The 18612-nt window shown below is 42.3% G+C and overlaps 2 protein-coding genes across 2 annotated transcripts in view; both read right to left on the bottom strand.

The window, feature by feature from the left end:
• Positions 1–4490: 4490 nt before the first annotated feature.
• Positions 4491–14846, bottom strand: LOC308373750 (sulfotransferase 6B1-like; the record flags this gene model as incomplete). The annotated part of the gene is made up of 7 exons (XM_080849381.1): positions 4491–4618; positions 7470–7629; positions 7809–7903; positions 8853–8976; positions 9363–9461; positions 9835–9947; positions 14636–14846. The coding sequence occupies 7 exons, from the start codon at positions 14844–14846 to the stop codon at positions 4491–4493; spliced, it is 930 nt and encodes a 309-aa protein (XP_080705507.1).
• A 734-nt stretch (positions 14847–15580) lies between these two features.
• LOC308373739 (sulfotransferase 6B1-like) overlaps positions 15581–18612 on the bottom strand; it is a 5440-nt gene continuing 2408 nt past the window's right edge. Inside the window, exons 3-7 of the mRNA XM_080849369.1 lie at positions 18593–18612; positions 17375–17498; positions 16905–16999; positions 16527–16677; positions 15581–15830 (exon numbers count right to left, since the gene is read on the bottom strand). The exon at positions 18593–18612 is cut by the window's right edge and continues 70 nt beyond it. Of these exons, the coding sequence (XP_080705495.1) occupies positions 15703–15830; positions 16527–16677; positions 16905–16999; positions 17375–17498; positions 18593–18612 (518 nt within the window). The 3' untranslated portion in view covers positions 15581–15702. The remainder of the gene's footprint in view (positions 15831–16526; positions 16678–16904; positions 17000–17374; positions 17499–18592) is intronic.

Here is an 18612-nt window from a genome sequence, read left to right as displayed (position 1 = left end):
TGCACTAGACTGATCAGGTAGAGAACCACTGCACTAGACTGGTGAAGTTGAGAATCACTGCACTAGACTGATCAGGTGGAGAACCACTGCACTAGACTGATCAGGTGGAGAACCACTGCACTAGACTGGTGAGGGTGAGAACCACTGCACTAGACTGGTGATGTTGAGAACCACTGCACTAGACTGATCAGGTGGAGAACCACTGCACTAGACTGGTGATGTTGAGAACCACTGCACTAGACTGGTGATGTTGAGAACCACTGCACTAGACTGGTGATGTTGAGAACCACTGCACTAGACTGGTGATGTTGAGAACCACTGCACTAGACTGGTGATGTTGAGGACCACTGCACTAGACTGGTGATGTTGAGAACCACTGCACTAGACTGATCAGGTGGAGAACCACTGCACTAGACTGGTGATGTTGAGAACCACTGCACTAGACTGGTGATGTTGAGAACCACTGCACTAGACTGATCAGGAAGAGAACCACTGCACTAGACTGGTGATGTTGAGAATCACTGCACTAGACTGATCAGGTGGATAACCACTGCACTAGACTGATCAGGTGGAGAACCACTGCACTAGACTGGTGAGGGTGAGAACCACTGCACTAGACTGGTGATGTTGAGAACCACTGCGCTAGACTGATCAGGTGGAGAACCACTGCACTAGACTGGTGATGTTGAGAACCACTGCACTAGACTGGTGATGTTGAGAACCACTGCACTAGACTGGTGATGTTGAGAACCACTGCACTAGACTGGTGATGTTGAGAACCACTGCACTAGACTGGTGATGTTGAGAACCACTGCACTAGACTGGTGATGTTGAGAACCACTGCACTAGACTGATCAGGTGGAGAACCACTGCACTAGACTGGTGATGTTGAGAACCACTGCACTAGACTGGTGATGTTGAGAACCACTGCACTAGACTGATCAGGTAGAGAACCACTGCACTAGACTGGTGATGTTGAGAACCACTGCACTAGACTGGTGGTGTTGAGAACCACTGCACTAGACTGGTGAAGTTGAGAACCATTGCACTAGACTGGTGATGTTGAGAACCACTGCACTAGACTGGTGCTGTTGAGAACCACTGCACTAGACTGATCAGGTGGAGAACCACTGCACTAGACTGGTGATGTTGAGAACCACTGCACTAGACTGATCAGGTGGAGAACCACTGCACTAGACTGGTGCTGTTGAGAATCACTGCACTAGACTGGTGATGTTGAGAACCACTGCACTAGACTGATCAGGTGGAGAACCACTGCACTAGACTGGTGATGTTGAGAACCACTGCACTAGACTGATCAGGTGGAGAACCACTGCACTAGACTGGTGATGTTGAGAACCACTGCAGTAGACTGGTGATGTTGAGAACCACTGCACTAGACTGGTGATGTTGAGAACCACTGCACTAGACTGGTGAGGTGGAGAACCACTGCAGTAGACTGGTGATGTTGAGAACCACTGCACTGGACTGATGCTGTTGAGAACCACTGCACTAGACTGATCAGGTGGAGAACCACTGCACTAGACTGGTGAGGTTGAGAACCACTGCAGTAGACTGATCAGGTGGAGAACCACTGCACTAGACTGATCAGGTGGAGAACCACTGCACTAGACTGGTGATGTTGAGAACCACTGCAGTAGACTGGTGGTGTTGAGAACCACTGCACTAGACTGGTGCTGTTGAGAACCACTGCACTAGACTGGTGCTGTTGAGAATCACTGCACTAGACTGGTGATGTTGAGAACCACTGCACTAGACTGATCAGGTGGAGAACCACTGCACTAGACTGGTGATGTTGAGAACCACTGCACTAGACTGATCAGGTGGAGAACCACTGCACTAGACTGATCAGGTGGAGAACCACTGCACTAGACTGGTGAGGTTGAGAACCACTGCACTAGACTGGTGAGGGTGAGAATCACTGCACTAGACTGGTGAGGGTGAGAATCACTGCACTAGACTGGTGAGGTTGAGAACCACTGCACTAGACTGGTGAGGGTGAGAACCACTGCACTAGACTGGTGAGGGTGAGAACCACTGCACTGGACTGGTGAGGATGAGAACCACTGCACTAGACTGATCAGGTGGAGAACCACTGCACTAGACTGGTGAGGTTGAGAACCACTGCACTAGACTGATCAGGTGGAGAACCACTGCACTAGACTGGTGATGTTGAGAACCACTGCACTAGACTGGTGATGTTGAGAACCACTGCACTAGACTGGTGATGTTGAGAACCACTGCACTAGACTGATCAGGTGGAGAACCACTGCACTAGACTGGTGATGTTGAGAACCACTGCAGTAGACTGGTGGTGTTGAGAACCACTGCACTAGACTGGTGCTGTTGAGAACCACTGCACTAGACTGGTGCTGTTGAGAATCACTGCACTAGACTGGTGATGTTGAGAACCACTGCACTAGACTGATCAGGTGGAGAACCACTGCACTAGACTGGTGATGTTGAGAACCACTGCACTAGACTGATCAGGTGGAGAACCACTGCACTAGACTGATCAGGTGGAGAACCACTGCACTAGACTGGTGCTGTTGAGAACCACTGCACTAGACTGGTGAGGGTGAGAATCACTGCACTAGACTGGTGCTGTTGAGAATCACTGCACTAGACTGGTGAGGTTGAGAACCACTGCACTAGACTGGTGAGGGTGAGAACCACTGCACTAGACTGGTGAGGGTGAGAACCACTGCACTAGACTGGTGAGGTTGAGAACCACTGCACTAGACTGATCAGGTGGAGAATCACTGCACTAGACTGGTGAGGTTGAGAACCACTGCACTAGACTGGTGAGGGTGAGAACCACTGCACTAGACTGGTGAGGGTGAGAACCACTGCACTAGACTGGTGAGGTTGAGAACCACTGCACTAGACTGGTGAGGTTGAGAACCACTGCAGTAGACTGGTGATGTTGAGAACCACTGCACTAGACTGATCAGGTGGAGAACCACTTAGAGGGAGGACAAGTAACGTGGGACATCACCTGTCCTGAGTTAAAGTAACTGTTCGACCAAAGACAGGTACATTCCTGCTCCTGGAATACATGTTATTGGACACGTTATTATTCTCCAAGATGCCTGTCTATGCAGGTACAACTACAAATGCGTTGATTATATTAAAACTCTTGATATACCTCGGCAAAACATATATCCAGTCAGCAAAATATCATAAAAAAACATGCAGTGTATTTGTTTTTCAGCAGTAGGAGTATAGAGTGGACAAACGGTTGATTTGTGGCTTGACCCACCACTCTTGGGGTAGGACACGAGCACCACGTCCTCCCGTCTGGCCTCCAGGGTGCCGAGGGCCTCCAGGTTCTCTCCGGCGCACATGACTGTGGGGTACAGGATGCCGTTGTATCGGTGAACCCTGTCCTCACCCTTCATGTTCTCGGAGCGCTTCAGCCTCTCCTGCCTCCATTTTGGGACTTTGTGCTGCTTTGCTGACTCCTGGTTCGTGGTGTGCGGTAGCATTTTTTTGAAGGCTTTAGAAGGACACAATCCTGATCTCACTGCTGCTGAATTAATAATTCTGTTTAACCCGCAAGTTGATGAGCAACCACACACGGACAGCAGGTCCAGACGTCTCTGAATGTGTGTGTGTGTGTGTGTGTGTGTGTGCGTAAGTGAATGCATTCCCTCTCCCTGTCTACAGTAGAGTAGCAGAGAGGGGAGAGTTCTCAGTCTGAAAATTATGACGTTGATTTGAGTAAGACTACACCCACACAGATTAGCTTAGCTTAGCTAAGGGAGCTTTTGTGTGCACAGTGGTCATTGTAAATAACTACTTTACTTACAGGCAAATGGCACCTGACAGTGAACAATAAGGTAATTATGGCATAAAATAGCTCCTTTACTTCAAACAAATGTCAACTGACAGTGAACAATAAGGTAATTATGGCATACAATAACTCCTTTACTTCAAACAAATGTCAACTGACAGTGAACAATAAGGTAATTATGGCATAAAATAACTCCTTTACTTACAGACAAATGTCAACTGACAGTGAACAATAAGGTAATTATGGCATAAAATAACTCCTTTACTTCAAACAAATGGCAACTGAAGTGAACCATAAGGTCATTATGGAGGCAAGATCTCAGTCGGATATAATATATTTTCATACAACCATCTATGTAATTCATGGTATAGCCAGCTTTCACTAGCCACCCATAAGATATGTGATTTTGCATGTTTTTGTGCAGTCTTTTCTTGATGATTTTATTGGAATTTCAAAAAAAAATCATCAAAAATGAATTGAGAGTAAAAAAATAAATGTGACAAGAAGTGTGTCAATAATATATGCAGTCTTAGAATCAGAATAAAAACCTTAGAATCAGAATGAAAACATTAGACTCTGAATATAAACCTTAGATTCTTGAATAAAATCAAAAATACTGTTCAAATGTCTATGCATTTAGTACAAAAATACAAATGTGACCACAGTCTTCTCTCTACTTGCAGTAGGTGTCGTATTTGAGTTTGGCTCCCAGTTTGGTTCCTGCTAGTCTCTTGTTGAACTCCTCGTCCATCTGCTGGCTCTGGGCCTCAATGAAGTGGTTCTTCCAGTCACCCACCTCACCTGTGAAACACAATCACACAGGATTACTTAGATTCTCAAAAGTTTCTTGTTTCTCTGATTTGAAACATTTCCTATGTGCAGTGGCGGCTCGTCCATAGGGTGCGCTGGGGCTCCGCCCCCCCGCTGACCTGACTGCCTGTTTTTCTTTTCTTTTCTTTTTTAAATAATCTCTCATTTTGAAAAAATAACCTGTGTTAATACAATGATATTGGTGATTTTGCTTTAGAATGGGTTTAGAACTCTCCAAAATTATATTTACATTACATTCACTTTCAAGTTCCACGTTTAAAACGTGAACGTTTATCATTTTTGGTGTAGTAGCCAATAGGATGTCTTGCCGGGGCTCCTGGTCGGTCAGCCCGTGTGTGCTGTATTTAAGCCAATGGCTCCCCTGTTGTTAGGCAAAAAAGAATACACATCCGCCAATCATCGTCGAGGAATTTTATGGGTTACGGGCGCTGAAGGCTAGAGCCCCTACCAAGATGCACCACTGCTTGTTAACAGGTATTTTCCATGCTAGCAGAGAAGTGTTAAGCATTGCGACGTCGGATGTAGTTGTGGGAGCTCAGCTAGCCCCAAATTCAGTCAAATCCTTACATCTGCATCCCTTTGGAAGAAGAACTTTTGCGGAAAAGCTAATTGTTAAACAACTCGGACCAGACAAGCCAGAAGTGAAAATAACCCAACAGACGCGAGAAAAGGGGAAAACATACACCAGAAGCTTTTCCCGAGATTGGTTCGATCGAAAGGCATGGCTAGCTGTGGGTATGTCAATGCCATCTTTTGTTTTCTTTGCCTGCTGTTTAAAACAAGTGCGTGTGAAATACAGTTCGTGGACACAGACAGGAATGACAGAACTGAAGCATTGGTCAGAACGCGTTTAAAAACATGTGCGGTCAAGAGTGCAATTTGTTGTTTCTAAGTTGTGAGCTGTTACTGTTTCATACCAGTTAAAATAATCTTTCTTCTCATACTCATACAGCTGCAGTATACATGTCTTTAAAAAAACTAAATTGTTGTAGTAGTTGTAGTAACAAAAAACTGTTGTTCCCTAGTATAATTTATCGTTATGTGTTGGCACTTTCTATCTGGACATGGACCATAATAAACATGTAACTTGTTCATTATCATTACCTGTGAAACAGTTGATTTCTACATGGCAGATATATTAATATTGTCTTTAGACCATTGGTATTGACTGGTTTGAGTTATTTTATTGGTATAGGCAAGGGGCTGTTTTAAAACTGAGCAGCACTTCTCTGCATCAACAGCTCACGTCTCGTTTTTAATTTATTGGCCTACATGAAATAGCGAACAACAAATTTATCATTGTGAATGATTTGGGATCTCCGGCTGGCCACCCGAAAATGCACCAGAATGCAGGAAATCACATCTACGAAATTCAAAAATTTCTGGGGGAGAACCCCCAGACCCCCCGCTTAAATAGCCCCACCAAAAAAAAAAATCACCAGCCGCCACTGCCTATGTGGTTGTAAACTCTAGACAAGATTTTTAACAGTATATTTGCTGAATATTTACTCTTGAATGAGATACTGTTCCTGATCAGGCACCGACCCAGTGCGCCGTTATGTGGGCAGGACAGGTAGTGATAAACATTTTAACAAACTCACAACACATTTTACTCATTCTATTAGGGAATTAAACCAAGGACTCCGCCCCTGTGTCGTTAGCCTATACACAGAGAAAGATAAAGATATTGACAGCCACTAAGAAAGAGGGAGAGAGAGAGAAAGAGGGAGAGCAATAAGTATTTTCCCTTTTTTAAGATTTATCAGATAGGATAGCGAAGGTTTTTAATAGGAAATGAGTTTGGAGAGAAGAGGTGGGGAATGGGATCGGGAAATGCCTGTTCAAGCCCCTCCATGGTCGGGGCTGCTAATTGCACCACAGCTCCCCCTATGTTGCCTACTTTGACCCAAGCTTATTAGTAAAAGATATATTATTTGGCCAAGGTTCTTAGGTGTCCATTAACCCTGGTGCTGTTTAACTTAAGTGCACCATTTCTAGTAGAAACCGCTTAGTATAAGAGACATCTGATGGGCTTCCCAGCCTTCAAATTATTTTGCATGGAGGTAGGGTGATCATATTTGAGTTTGAGAAAAAGAGGACACTTCGTCGCGAGGGAGGGGGCGTGGTTGTGTTTAGCATACAGATGACCCCCCCCCCCCCCCCCCCCACCCCCCGCGACGAGGTTTTGCCATCTTTTCAACATGCAATATCATGTGCTGTTGTAGTCATGTGCATCTGTGTAATGTGCTGTTGTAAACAATGCAACTAGTCACTAGTTGCATTGTTTACGATGCAACTAGTCACTCGTTGCAATGTTTACGACAGCACATGACATTTGCATGTAGAAAAGATATTAGTTACTAGTTGAAGCGGCAAGGTGCTCAGTGTTGCCAGATTGGAAATGGCGAAGTATCGTACCAATTGCTCAAAATTATCGTCTTTGGAGGATAATTATCGTGCATCTGGCAACACTGAGAGGGCGGTCGACAAATGACAGTTCTTTCTACAGTCAGAGCTCACGCAAGAAGGTGGAACGTAAGGGAGAGACCCTTTCCAAAACTTGTTAGCGCGTAAAAACTAGTTTGTGAAAGACCCAGAGAAGAAAGAACAGAGAACACACAAATATCCGACGAGGCAAAATCCCGGACAATTTTAGAATCCCTGCCGGACGCATTTTTTAGGTCTCAAAAAGAGGACATGTGGATAAAAGAGGATGTCTGGTCACCCTAATGAAGATAGCATGTACAGGAGGGATGCAATTTCTACTGTATGTATGCTATTTACAAACTGCAAGAGTATTTGCCAAACCCGGCTGACCCACCTTTCCGGAATAAAACATTGCCAAATTGGCCGTGGGTGTTGATGGCGTTTTCCTTCATTGCACTGAAGTTGCTCTCGGCTGAGATGGTCTGGACCTGCTCCTCAGTCAGGGGGAACTCCAGGAACTGCACAATCCGTCTGACATTTTCAGTCAAGTCCTGCTATGACAGGGAGATGTCAGTGACAGAGAGATGAAGAGGGACGTGACTGTGCATTTCTATGTGTGTCTGTATGGGGGGGGGGGGAGAAAGAAAGAGGGGGAGAGATATTTGTGTGTGTGTGTGTGTGTGTGTGTGTGTGTGTGTGTGTGCCCAGATTGCACTATGGTTCTCTTTCTTACCTCCTTTAGTTCCTCATAAATAACTGTCAACACGTTGGGTTCATCAACCAGTTTTGTGCAGGCTTCAATATGATCCAAGTATGATCCAAAAGTTACTGCACAAAACAAGAAAGCTGCATTGGACGCAAAAACATACTACTCCATGACAGTCTGTGTATTATTATTTCACTCTTACAAAGCCATACATACAGAACTCAGTCTCCTTTCCATTCCATTATGAATGAATCAGTATTCAAAGTTAAAAATGATGTGCAATATTTAATAATTAAATGCATCTTATATCTCGTTGTAATTGTTGCTTTTATTTGAACTTAGGGTGACTAAAGCTGTGTACAATCAATCATCACACCAGATGAAAAGTACATGTTCTCAATTCTTAACTTCTCAATCAGTAAACCTACTCACACATTAGCAACATGCAGTAACCATACATTGTGCAAGATGTGTTTCCCCAGTTCCCAGTAACATTGGCCATTGGTTTGGCCCAGTATTTCATCATATCCATTATGGTAGATGACTGTGACAAAGTGGGTAAATCCCTGAACACTGGGGCACATTGCTGTGTAGATTACCCACAAACCCCCCCTCCTGGTCTGTAGACACGTGTGCCCTGACCATTCTAGGGATTCTAGACCCAAGAGAGATATTCTAGAACGTATCTCTTTCTGACCCGAACTGCATTAGAGAACAATGGGTTCCAGGAACAGATGTATTATAGGGACTGTATTTACAAACACAGTGAAGACTATTCTTAAAACAGAATGTGTACTGGTCAGGCATCAGTATTTGCAGTATCAGTATGAACCACCAAATAAAATTAAATAAATGCAGAACTGATAATAAATTTAGGTTTAGATAACTATTCTCTCCAAATCCACTTAAAAAACTACGTAACTGAGTACCCCTCGACATAAACAACTGATTCATATCTTTTAGAAGTGGACTTTCTTGGTCAGGTATGTAGGATTTGCAGGTGTAGCACATATTTGTGTGTAGTCATTGTCTAGCTCTGAGCTTACTGTCGGGGTGCTGCCACACACTCACCATTTCCAGTCATGAAGTCTGAAAAGAACTTGTCCCACTCTGCGCTGGGCAAGGCAGGGTTGCTGTTCATGAAGTGGAAGTAGGAGACAGCCGTGTCTTTGGGGTTTCTGAACATCATTAGCGTCTGATGAGAGAGGTGAGAGAACAGGGGGAGAGTGAGAGAGAAAGAGGGATAGAGAGGGGGAGAGGGAGAGAGAGGGGGAGCGAGAGGGAGAACGAGAGGGAGAGATGGAGAGGGGGGAGAGGGAGAGAAAGAGGGAGAGAACAGATGGATTGTATTATCTAATCATTCCAGTCTGGTTCATGTATACTTGCATTAATCTTAAGTATTGTCTTAATTTGCTTAACATGAACAGAGGCCTAAACTGGACACCAGAAGGATTAACACATTAAATGAAGTGTGTCAAAATAAACATCATCAGTATCAAAATAAGGCCGGAGCATAGAGCTTGTGAAGAAAATTGTGTGATTTTTAAGAGATTCTTAAAGAGAACCATGAGTTGAGTTGACCTTCGTCTTGTTTTCTCTGATGGTCTGGTACAACAGAGGCAGTTTCTCCGGGTGAGAATGATTCCCCAGCAACCTCGGCGACGGCTCTCGTTCTATTGCCTGCGAACAAACAGATTGTCTCCATGGTAGCAGACACTGTAGTTGGTCCTGCATCAGGACGGGTTGATTTGTGCTTTCTGAGCCAGTATGTGAAAGATCTGTGTGCATGTTTCCAAAGACAACCTGCTATATTCTGTTGCTTAATATGCACAGACCTGTCTAACCCTGGCAAGATGTGGTCAGTGTCTTTAACCTGTTCATGTTGTGTTGATGGAATGAGTAGAAATGATGGTGAGTCATGAGTGATACCCTGCCTTATGTGCTGCGGTTGTGCTTAAGGTTTCTTCCTGGCTAACAGGGAGTTTTCTAATTTTATAGTTTTGGCACTACATAAATAAATTTGAATTGAATTGCATTAAATTGAATTGAATACCTTCTGCATCTCTGGAGAACAGAACTCAATCTGTGGAGGCATGTCTGTTGAGAAAGTCTTCCCTTTAATGGCAACCATCATCTTCCGTAAGACAGCCACCATCCAATTGAATCCTGGGAAGGGGAACATTACACACAGTGAAGCAGCTTATATAAAACTAGTACTTCACTCGCAACTTACAGTAGTAACATTCCGGCACTTTTTTAATTTCTTATGAAAAGTTGTATTTATTGTTACACTAGGTCTCTATTAGCCTGGGTGCCAGCCGAACTTAGCCCCGCCCACAACATTTGAAGTCGGAAAGTCCAGTTTTGGTATTGCTCCGTTGGGGCGGAACTGTGCCCGCAGCAGAGCTGTTCGTACCAATCAAATTGTCAGGGTGGGCTATTATGTGATGATGGAAAGATGATCAACAGTAGCGTAATCAACCACGTCACCAAATAGCGCTTGGGTTGAATTTGTTTTCAACAAGCATGGCTGCTGCTGGAGAGCTGAGATGTGTAGATTCTGCCATCGATTCTGTTTTAGAAGACATCGACAGCGCATCCATTTTGAAAGAGGAACAGAGAAACGGATCAAGACATTTGTCGATCGAAAATATGTTTTTGCGGTCCTTCCTACGGGATTCGGTAAAAGTTAAATGTATCGCCTGACTACGTTGCTCTGATTGGTTGTAGGCAGTGGCGGTTCTGCATGGAATTACGCCCCCGGGCGATATCCCCTCCGAGCGCCCCCCCCCCCCCCCCCCCCCCCCCCTCACCCGAAAAAAAATCTTACTTTTTCCAATTATAACAATATAAGTGAAAGAAAAAATGAAATGTATCAATTGCACAAATCCTTCAATACAACATTTGAATAACACACTTAAGATAATTATTGCACACATAATTTACATTAATGTTAGCTAACCAGCCATCTGCAAGTTATGTTGTGCAAGTGCAACGCTTTTCAATTGCACAACTCTTTCAATAGAGCATTTAAATAACACACTTTAGATAATCAATGCACACATCATGTGCATTAATGTTAGCTAACACCAGCTCTTTGCAAGTTATGTTGTGCAAGCACTCAACATGCATTATAGTTAGTTGAGTTTGCTAATAGTGGCTAATGGGATTTCGCTAACGCTTGCTAGTCTAGTGGTGTCAAACGGAAATCTGTGGTCTAACCAGCTAGCTATCGACCTGCTAATTATTACAGTGCATGAAATGCCCTGTATTGTTATTCCTAGGCTTCTTCTTCTTCTTCTTCTTCTTCTTCTTATTCTTGTTACCTTTTTCTGCAATTAATTCAGCCCGAACCGCTTAACGTCGAAACTTCATTCAAACTTTGTCGCGTAGGTCTTGTAAAGGACACTTATGCTATGTATTTTTCACTTTTCTAAACTTTATACTTTTTAAGATATTAAATAAAAACGAATCTAAATTTTCCCATTGACTTACATTGGGCCATTATGACATCATAATAGGGTCTTTAAACTGGCTTGCACCTGTGCTTCACTGACAGCTGCACCAAATCAAAGAAACCTCTTCTCTGTCCCTCTCAATTTAACTGTAACTAGGAACATTAAGACACCTTCCATTCTCTACTTTTTTTTCTCTCCATCTCTCCATCTTTCTCTCTATCCCTCTCAGTCTACTTTCTCTCACACTCAATCTCTCTTCTTCACTCCATTTTTATCTCCTTTTTTCAATATTTTCACTCGCTTTTTCTCTTCCACTCTTCTTTCCTTCTTCCACTCTTATTTCCTTCTTTCACTTTTCTTTCCTTTCTTCACTCTCCTTTCTTCTTTCCTTCTTTCACTCTTCTTTCCTTTCTTCTTTCCTTCTTCCACTCTTCTTTCCTTCTTTCACTTTTCTTTCCTTTCTTCACTCTCCTTTCTTCTTTCCTTCTTTCACTCTTCTTTCCTTTCTTCTTTCCTTCTTCAACTATTATTTCCTTCTTTCACTCTTCTTTCCTTTCTTCACTCTGGTTTCTTTTCTTCTTCCACTCTTCTTTCCTTTCTTCACTCTTCTCTCTTTTCTTCTTTCCTTCTTTCACTCTTCTTTCCTTCATCCTCTCTTCTCTCCTTTCTTCACTCTTCTTTCCTTTCTTCTTTCCTTCTCCCACTCTTCTTTCCTTTCTTATTTCCTTCTTTCACTCTTCTTTCTTTTCTTCTTCCTTTCCTAACTTTTGCATTTCATGCACTGGTATTTCCTTCAGGAAATGCATTTTCTAGTTAAGATTATACTAGTACTCTGTATGCTGTTACATTATGTAGTTGTGGCTAGCGGGATTTCGCTAACACTTTAGCCTAGTGTCAGATGAATGAACATGTTCATACCCTATGGTCAAATCAGCTAGCTAACGCTAGCTAGCAAACAACTCAGTTGGTGCTCAACATTAGCTGGTTGCCTTACAGTAATAGAGTATTGGTTAAGCTACACTTGATAAAATAAAACACATTTTTACCTTGTCCACTCGAGCATCCTTCAATAGCTTTATCGATAATGTAATAGACTACTCTGTTAAAGATGTATTACATTTCCCTCGGGATGAATAAAGTATCTATCTGACTATCTATCTATCTATACTCTGCTCACTATTACCTTCACCAGTTGGATAAATTGATGCAGTTAGTGGTCTCCTTCCACCAATTAACCTTGCCCTTGGTGACCACATAATCGTTCTGTATTACCTATTTTTATAAGCCATTTCACACAATTCAGAAAAACAAAAAGTATAGGGTAACTAGAAAATGCATTTCCTGAAGGAAATACCAGTGCATGAAATGCAAAGGTTAAGAAAGGAAGAAGAAAAGAAAGAAGAGTGAAAGAAGGAAAGAAGAGTGGAAGAAGGAAAGACAAAAGGAAAGAAGAGTGAAGAAAGGAGAGAAGAGTGGAAGAAGGAAAGAAGAAAGGAAAGAAGAGTGAAAGAAGGAAAGAAGAAAAGAAAGAAGAGTGAAGAAAGGAAAGAAGAGTGGAAGAAGGAAAGAAGAAAAGAAAGAAGAGTGAAATAATGAAAGAAGAAAGGAAAGAAGAAGAGTGAAGGAAGGAAAGAAGAGTGGAAGAAGGAAATAAGAAAAGAAAGAAGAGTGAAAGAAGGAAAGAATAAAGGAAAGAAGAGTGTAAGAAGGAAAGAAGAGTGAAGAAAGGAAAGAAAAGTGGAAGAAGGAAAGAAGAGTGGATGAAGGAAAAAAGAAAGGCAAGAAGAGTGGAAGAAGGAAAGAAAAATGGAAGAAAATAAGAAAGGAAAGAAGAGTGGAAGAAGGAAAGAAGAGTGAACAAGAGTGGCTCTGGATGAAGAGATAAAGAGAGAGTGAAAATATTGAAAAAAGGAGATAAAAATGGAGTGAAGAAGAGAGATTGAGTGTGAGAGAAAGTTGACTGAGAGAGAAAGATGGAGAGATGGAGAGAAAAAAAAATAGAGAATGGATGGTGTCCTAGTTACAGTTAAATTGAGAGGGACAGAGAGAGAAGAGGTTCCTTTGATTTGGCACAGGTGTCAGTAAAGCACAGGTGCAAGCCAGTTTAAAGACCCTATTATGATGTCATAATGGCCCAATGTAAGTCAATGGGAAAAATTTATATTCGTTTTTCTTAAAAATCTTAAAAAGTATAAAGTTTAGAAAAGTGAAAAATACATAGCATAAGTGTCGTTTACAAGACCTACGCGACAAAGTTTGAATGAAGTTTCTACATTAAGCGGTTCGGGCTGAATTAATCGCAGAAAAAGGTAACAAGAATAAGAAGAAGAAGAAGAAGCCTAGGAATAACAATACAGGGCATTTCATGCACTGTAATTATAATGTTTATTGGGAGACCCAGAGCTGAACTGCCCGCCGCCCCCTCTCTCTTTCTCTCTTTCCCCCTTTCACCCAGGATTGCGCTGCACCTTCTTAGCGAGCAGGTGCGCCTGCAGCTGCAGGGGGCGCCAATTTGCCAATTCCTCACGCAGTGATATGATATATAGAAATAGAAAAGCGCTTCGCGGCCCAGATTATTATTACTATTTTTTTAAGTGCTCGTGCCGCCCCTCACTTGTCATGAAAAAGTGCCGCCCCGGGCGGCTGCCCGGGTCGCCCGTGCCTAAAACCGCCACTGGTTGTAGGTCTATCCAAATGAGGCATTTTTTTTCCTGGTTCGGTTGAAACATGTCCCATAATCACAGCCCAATGGAGCAGTATCAGACTCATATTCTGACTAGAATTATGAGTATGACAACGTCAGGCTAGGTCTCTATTGCTCGTAGCTTGATTGTGCTATCCTTTGCATAAAAGTGTCTGCTTAATGATTAAATGTAAATGTAGTTAGATTCTCACATAGGCTACACCAGGCAAATGCACAAACTCAACCAAGAGATGTGAACAAAAGAAAAGCTTGTTTGACACACAAGCTGGGTTTTTAAACAATAAAATATTAAAAACTAGCAACATTAGGACACTGTGGTGGGGGAGATATTTCAAGGGAGGAAAAGCTGAACAGTTTTTTTGTATCCTGTCTCTAGATATACCTATTTCAGTTCTTTATGTCTTGAATACGATTTTTCAATTATTTTTTTTGCTTTGGTTCATCAGGTGTTTTTATCCCATACAGTCATTGCCTATTCCATCTTTTAATCTTTTCTTGATACTGGAGATGGTCTCTTACTGTAAGTGAAAGTGCTCTTTTACAGGGAAGTGTTGCAACAAGAGAGTCCTTCTACACTTGTAAGAGTATGCTGACATCAAAAAGACTTAGATTAGAAAAACAAACGTTGCTTCCTAACGTTTGTGGGGGGGAAAAAAAGTGTGAAACCCTTCGCACATCTCCATAACACCCACCGCACTTAGGGAAGGAGAGCAGAACCAGGTCGTCTGGTCTGGCCCGCAGGGTCCTAAGGGCCTCCATGTTCTCGGCTGGGCAGAGGACCACGGGGTAAAGGGTTCCATCGAACAAGTAAAGCTTCTCCTCGTCCTTCAGCCTTTTGGCCATATCCATTCTGGCCTGTCTCCATGTTGGAGCACCTCCTTGCTGGGCAGCTGAGAGACTCATGCTGTAAAACCATGCAGCTTCTTTGACGTTGAGAAGGCTAAGCTGCTGACTGCTGAGAGATGTTTCTGCCCCTTTGTGTTTCTTTTGCTGTGCGTGTGTGTGTGTGCGTGTGTGTGCGAGCGTGGCCGTGTTTATGCACAGTTACTGTTAAACAATCACTGATAAGGAGTGTGCAAGAAGCAGAAGTTTGTGGCTGATTGCTATAGGCTCCCTGGGCGAGGGTCAGACCTCCCACTTAAAGAGACAGAGCAGAATAAAAACAATCAGGATTGCCTGCCACTGTTGTCAGTAAAAACATGCTCATTCGATTGCACACACAGAAGTTCTACACTAAAACCTAGAGTTGTAGTTTTGCTGAAGTGCCTTTGGTGTCTGTTGTGACACCAAGTAATCATTGATGCTCTTGGATATTGATTGAGCCCATCAACATTCACATGAAGCGTATATATAACACTGTCAGAGACAACTGATTCAAAAAATATAGAATCCTGTCTAAACAATGTGTCTTGGTTTGCGACTGTGTGTGTGTGTGTGTGTGTGTGTGTGTGTCTGTGTGTGCATGGCTGTGTGTGTGTGTGTGTATGTATGAGTGTGTGCATGTCTGTGTATGTGTGAGTGTGTGTGTGTGTGTGTGTGTGTGTGTATGTATAAGCATGTGCACCTGTGTGTATTGTCTGTGCATTGTCACACTACCATCTAGTGGCAAACAAGCCAAACTGCTCAGACTTAGAGAGTGCTGGAGAGTTACATTTTATTTAAGTATATAAGTCAAAATACTTTAATTGTCCATCATTTCTGTGTTTTAATACAAAACAGAATCATTACAAAAAGTACAAATGTGACCACAGTCTTCTCCCTACTTGCAGTAGGTGTCGTATTTGAGTTTGGCTCCCAGTTTGGTTCCTGCTAGTCTCTTGTTGAACTCCTCGTCCATCTGCTGGCTCTGGGCCTCACTGAAGTGGTTCTTCCAGTCGCCCACCTCACCTGTAACACACAATTACAGATCACAGGATTCTCTCCCCCCTCCAAGTTTTTCCTTGCCACCAATGGGGTTCAGGCTCTGGGCTCTGTAAAGCACCTTGAGACCATTTCAAGTGTAACAGGTGCCATAGAAATACATTACATTTAAATGAATTTAATTTAATTGAATTGGTTAAACAGGTTGTAGCCTTGTGACAGAAATCATAGATTTCTCAGTTGTTAGTCTAATGTTAGTCTATGTTTAGTTGCTGTGAAGGGGATAAAACTCAACAAGTATTTTAAACATACTCCTCTCATTTTTCTCTCAATGATGAAGCAGCAGTGAGCAGATGTGGTTGACAACTAGCAATGTAACTAGCGAAAAGGCAACTGAATAACCCCCACAACAGCACAAGTGGCACTAGGAAAAGGCTTGCTAGCATGCTAACTCATGCTAACTTATGACCTTTGGCAAGATAGCTGCCATTGTTGTGCTGTGAAAGCCTTTTTCACAAGGTGGTCTGATGCCAGACGACAGAACAGCATAGTGCATAGCCTAGGAGGCTTGTTGGAATAAGAGTTTTTTGTATCTGTTTTTAACATGAAACTCAATCTGCAGATGATACTAGGACTAGTTGCTTAAGAAAACATGCTTCAAAACAGCTATTGTTGCATACTATCTCTTTTTGCGCTACTTGAGTGTCAGTCAGTATAACTCACCTTTTCTGAAGAAGATGCTTCCCATTTTGCCATGAGAACTCCCTTCCTTCATGGCACTGAAGGTGGTCTCTGAGTAGATGGTCTGGACCTGCTCCTCAGTCAGGGGGAAGCCAAAGAACTGAGAGATCTGTCTGATGCCCTCACTCAGGTCCTGGGAACGCAGGAAAACAACAAAGTTTGATTGCAAGAACATGAACATGTGTGGAATATGTCTATGGTTGTGTATTTATAATGCACCTGTGAGTGCACATGACTGGAAGTATATAGGAATCTGTGTGTGTGTGTGTGTGTGTGCGTGTGTGTGTGTGTATACATCTGCATGCATGTGAATGCATGCAGGCATGCCTACGTACACCGACGTGTGCATGCTTATCTTGCCTGTTTAAGGTCTTCATAAGTTATAATCTTCACATTGGGTTCATCCATGAGTTGGTCCCAAGCAAGGGCATGATCGAAATATGAACCCCAGGGCACTAATTCAAACAACAAAACACACAGAAACACATAAAGAAAACATATTTAACTACTGGTTGTCCATGTTGTGAAAATGTGATCACACCTTGACACTTAAACTACTTTGAGTTTTGTGCTGAATGCAACTTGCTTAAAGTCTTTACCCAAATCTCCTCAGAGTAAGTCTTTACCCAAATCTTCTCAGAATTAGTCTATACACGAAATCTTCTCAGAGTTAGTCTACACACGAAATCTCCTCAGAGTTAGTCTATACAGAAATCTTCTCAGAATTAGTCTATACACGAAATCTTCTCAGAATTAGTCTATACACGAAATCTTCTTAGAATTAGTCTATACAGAAATCTCTTCAGAGCCCTTGAAGTTCTGTCCCTCACCTTCTCCAGTCATGAAGTCTGTGAAGAACTTGTCCCACTCGACGTTGGGCAGCACTGGGTTCTTGTTCATGAAGTGAAAGAAAGAGACGACTGTGTCCTTGGGGTTCCTCCACACCACCAGCATCTAGAGGAGAAGAGGTTCAAAGGTCGGTCATAGGGGTGTCAGGGACGTAAGGTTTAGTTGAGGACATCACTCCAGCACTGAGCCTGCTTTAAGTGCCCACTTATTACTGTACAGAGTGCCTAACATGTTCAGCAAAGTGTTTACTTTAGGTGATAACTAAGCAAAGCACGAGCATAACGATTTACTTAAGTGGCCATTTTTTATCACATGGCAATAAAACATGTGTTAAACTGGAGAGGGGTTTGCAGCTTCATGGAGTAAATGGACTATATATATATATATATATATATATATATATATATATATATATATATATATATATATATATACGTATATATATATATATATATATATATATATATATATATATATATATATTCTTTGTGAGATAAAAAAACCCACTATCTGTAGGTGATTTGGGTTAAGGTTTTGGGTCACCATCCTAGCGATTGGTCAGGTACCAGCCGATTCAGATTATTGTGATTGCTATTTTCATTGTGAATTGTGCTGTTTGCGTTGAACAACCCTCTGGTTGATTTTTGTTTGTTTTTTAAAGTATTTTTGTCACTGCACTTATTTATTTTTTTCACAAATACCTTACCTCGTTTGCTGTGTTCCTCACACCCTTACCAACAATCTATGTGAGCCCTGGCCGTCTCCATCCTGGTGTGAGCTGAAGGCGCATTTTTTACATATTCCTTACTGTTTTATTATCTTATTTTTCTATGTTGTTTTATCTGCTCATTTGTAAAGCGCTTTGAATTACCAATGTGTATAAATGACGCTGTATAAATAAACTTGCTTTGCCTTGCCTCATGGTTTAGCTGTCTGTTTACTGTTTGTATTCAAAAAAGCAGTATTTCTACCAAGTACTCGCTCTGTAAACTTAAAATGAACAGTGGCTCAAAAGGAGCCATAAACAATTTTAGCCAATTAAGGAGCATGGGAGGGAAAGGTGTGATTTGATTGGCTGTTGAACTCAAAAGCCCATTCACCAGATTTGAGAACTGTGACTTTAACCAAGTGATGCATTAATGCTAATTCATGTGCAAATTAAAGTTAGTTCATGGAACGTAAACACGTTCTGCTCTGACCTTGGTCTTCTTCTCTTTAA

This window comes from Sprattus sprattus (genome assembly GCF_963457725.1).
Source record: "Sprattus sprattus genome assembly, chromosome: 1".
Lineage (NCBI taxonomy): Eukaryota > Metazoa > Chordata > Actinopteri > Clupeiformes > Clupeidae > Sprattus > Sprattus sprattus.
This window is presented reverse-complemented; position numbering and strand designations above follow the sequence as displayed.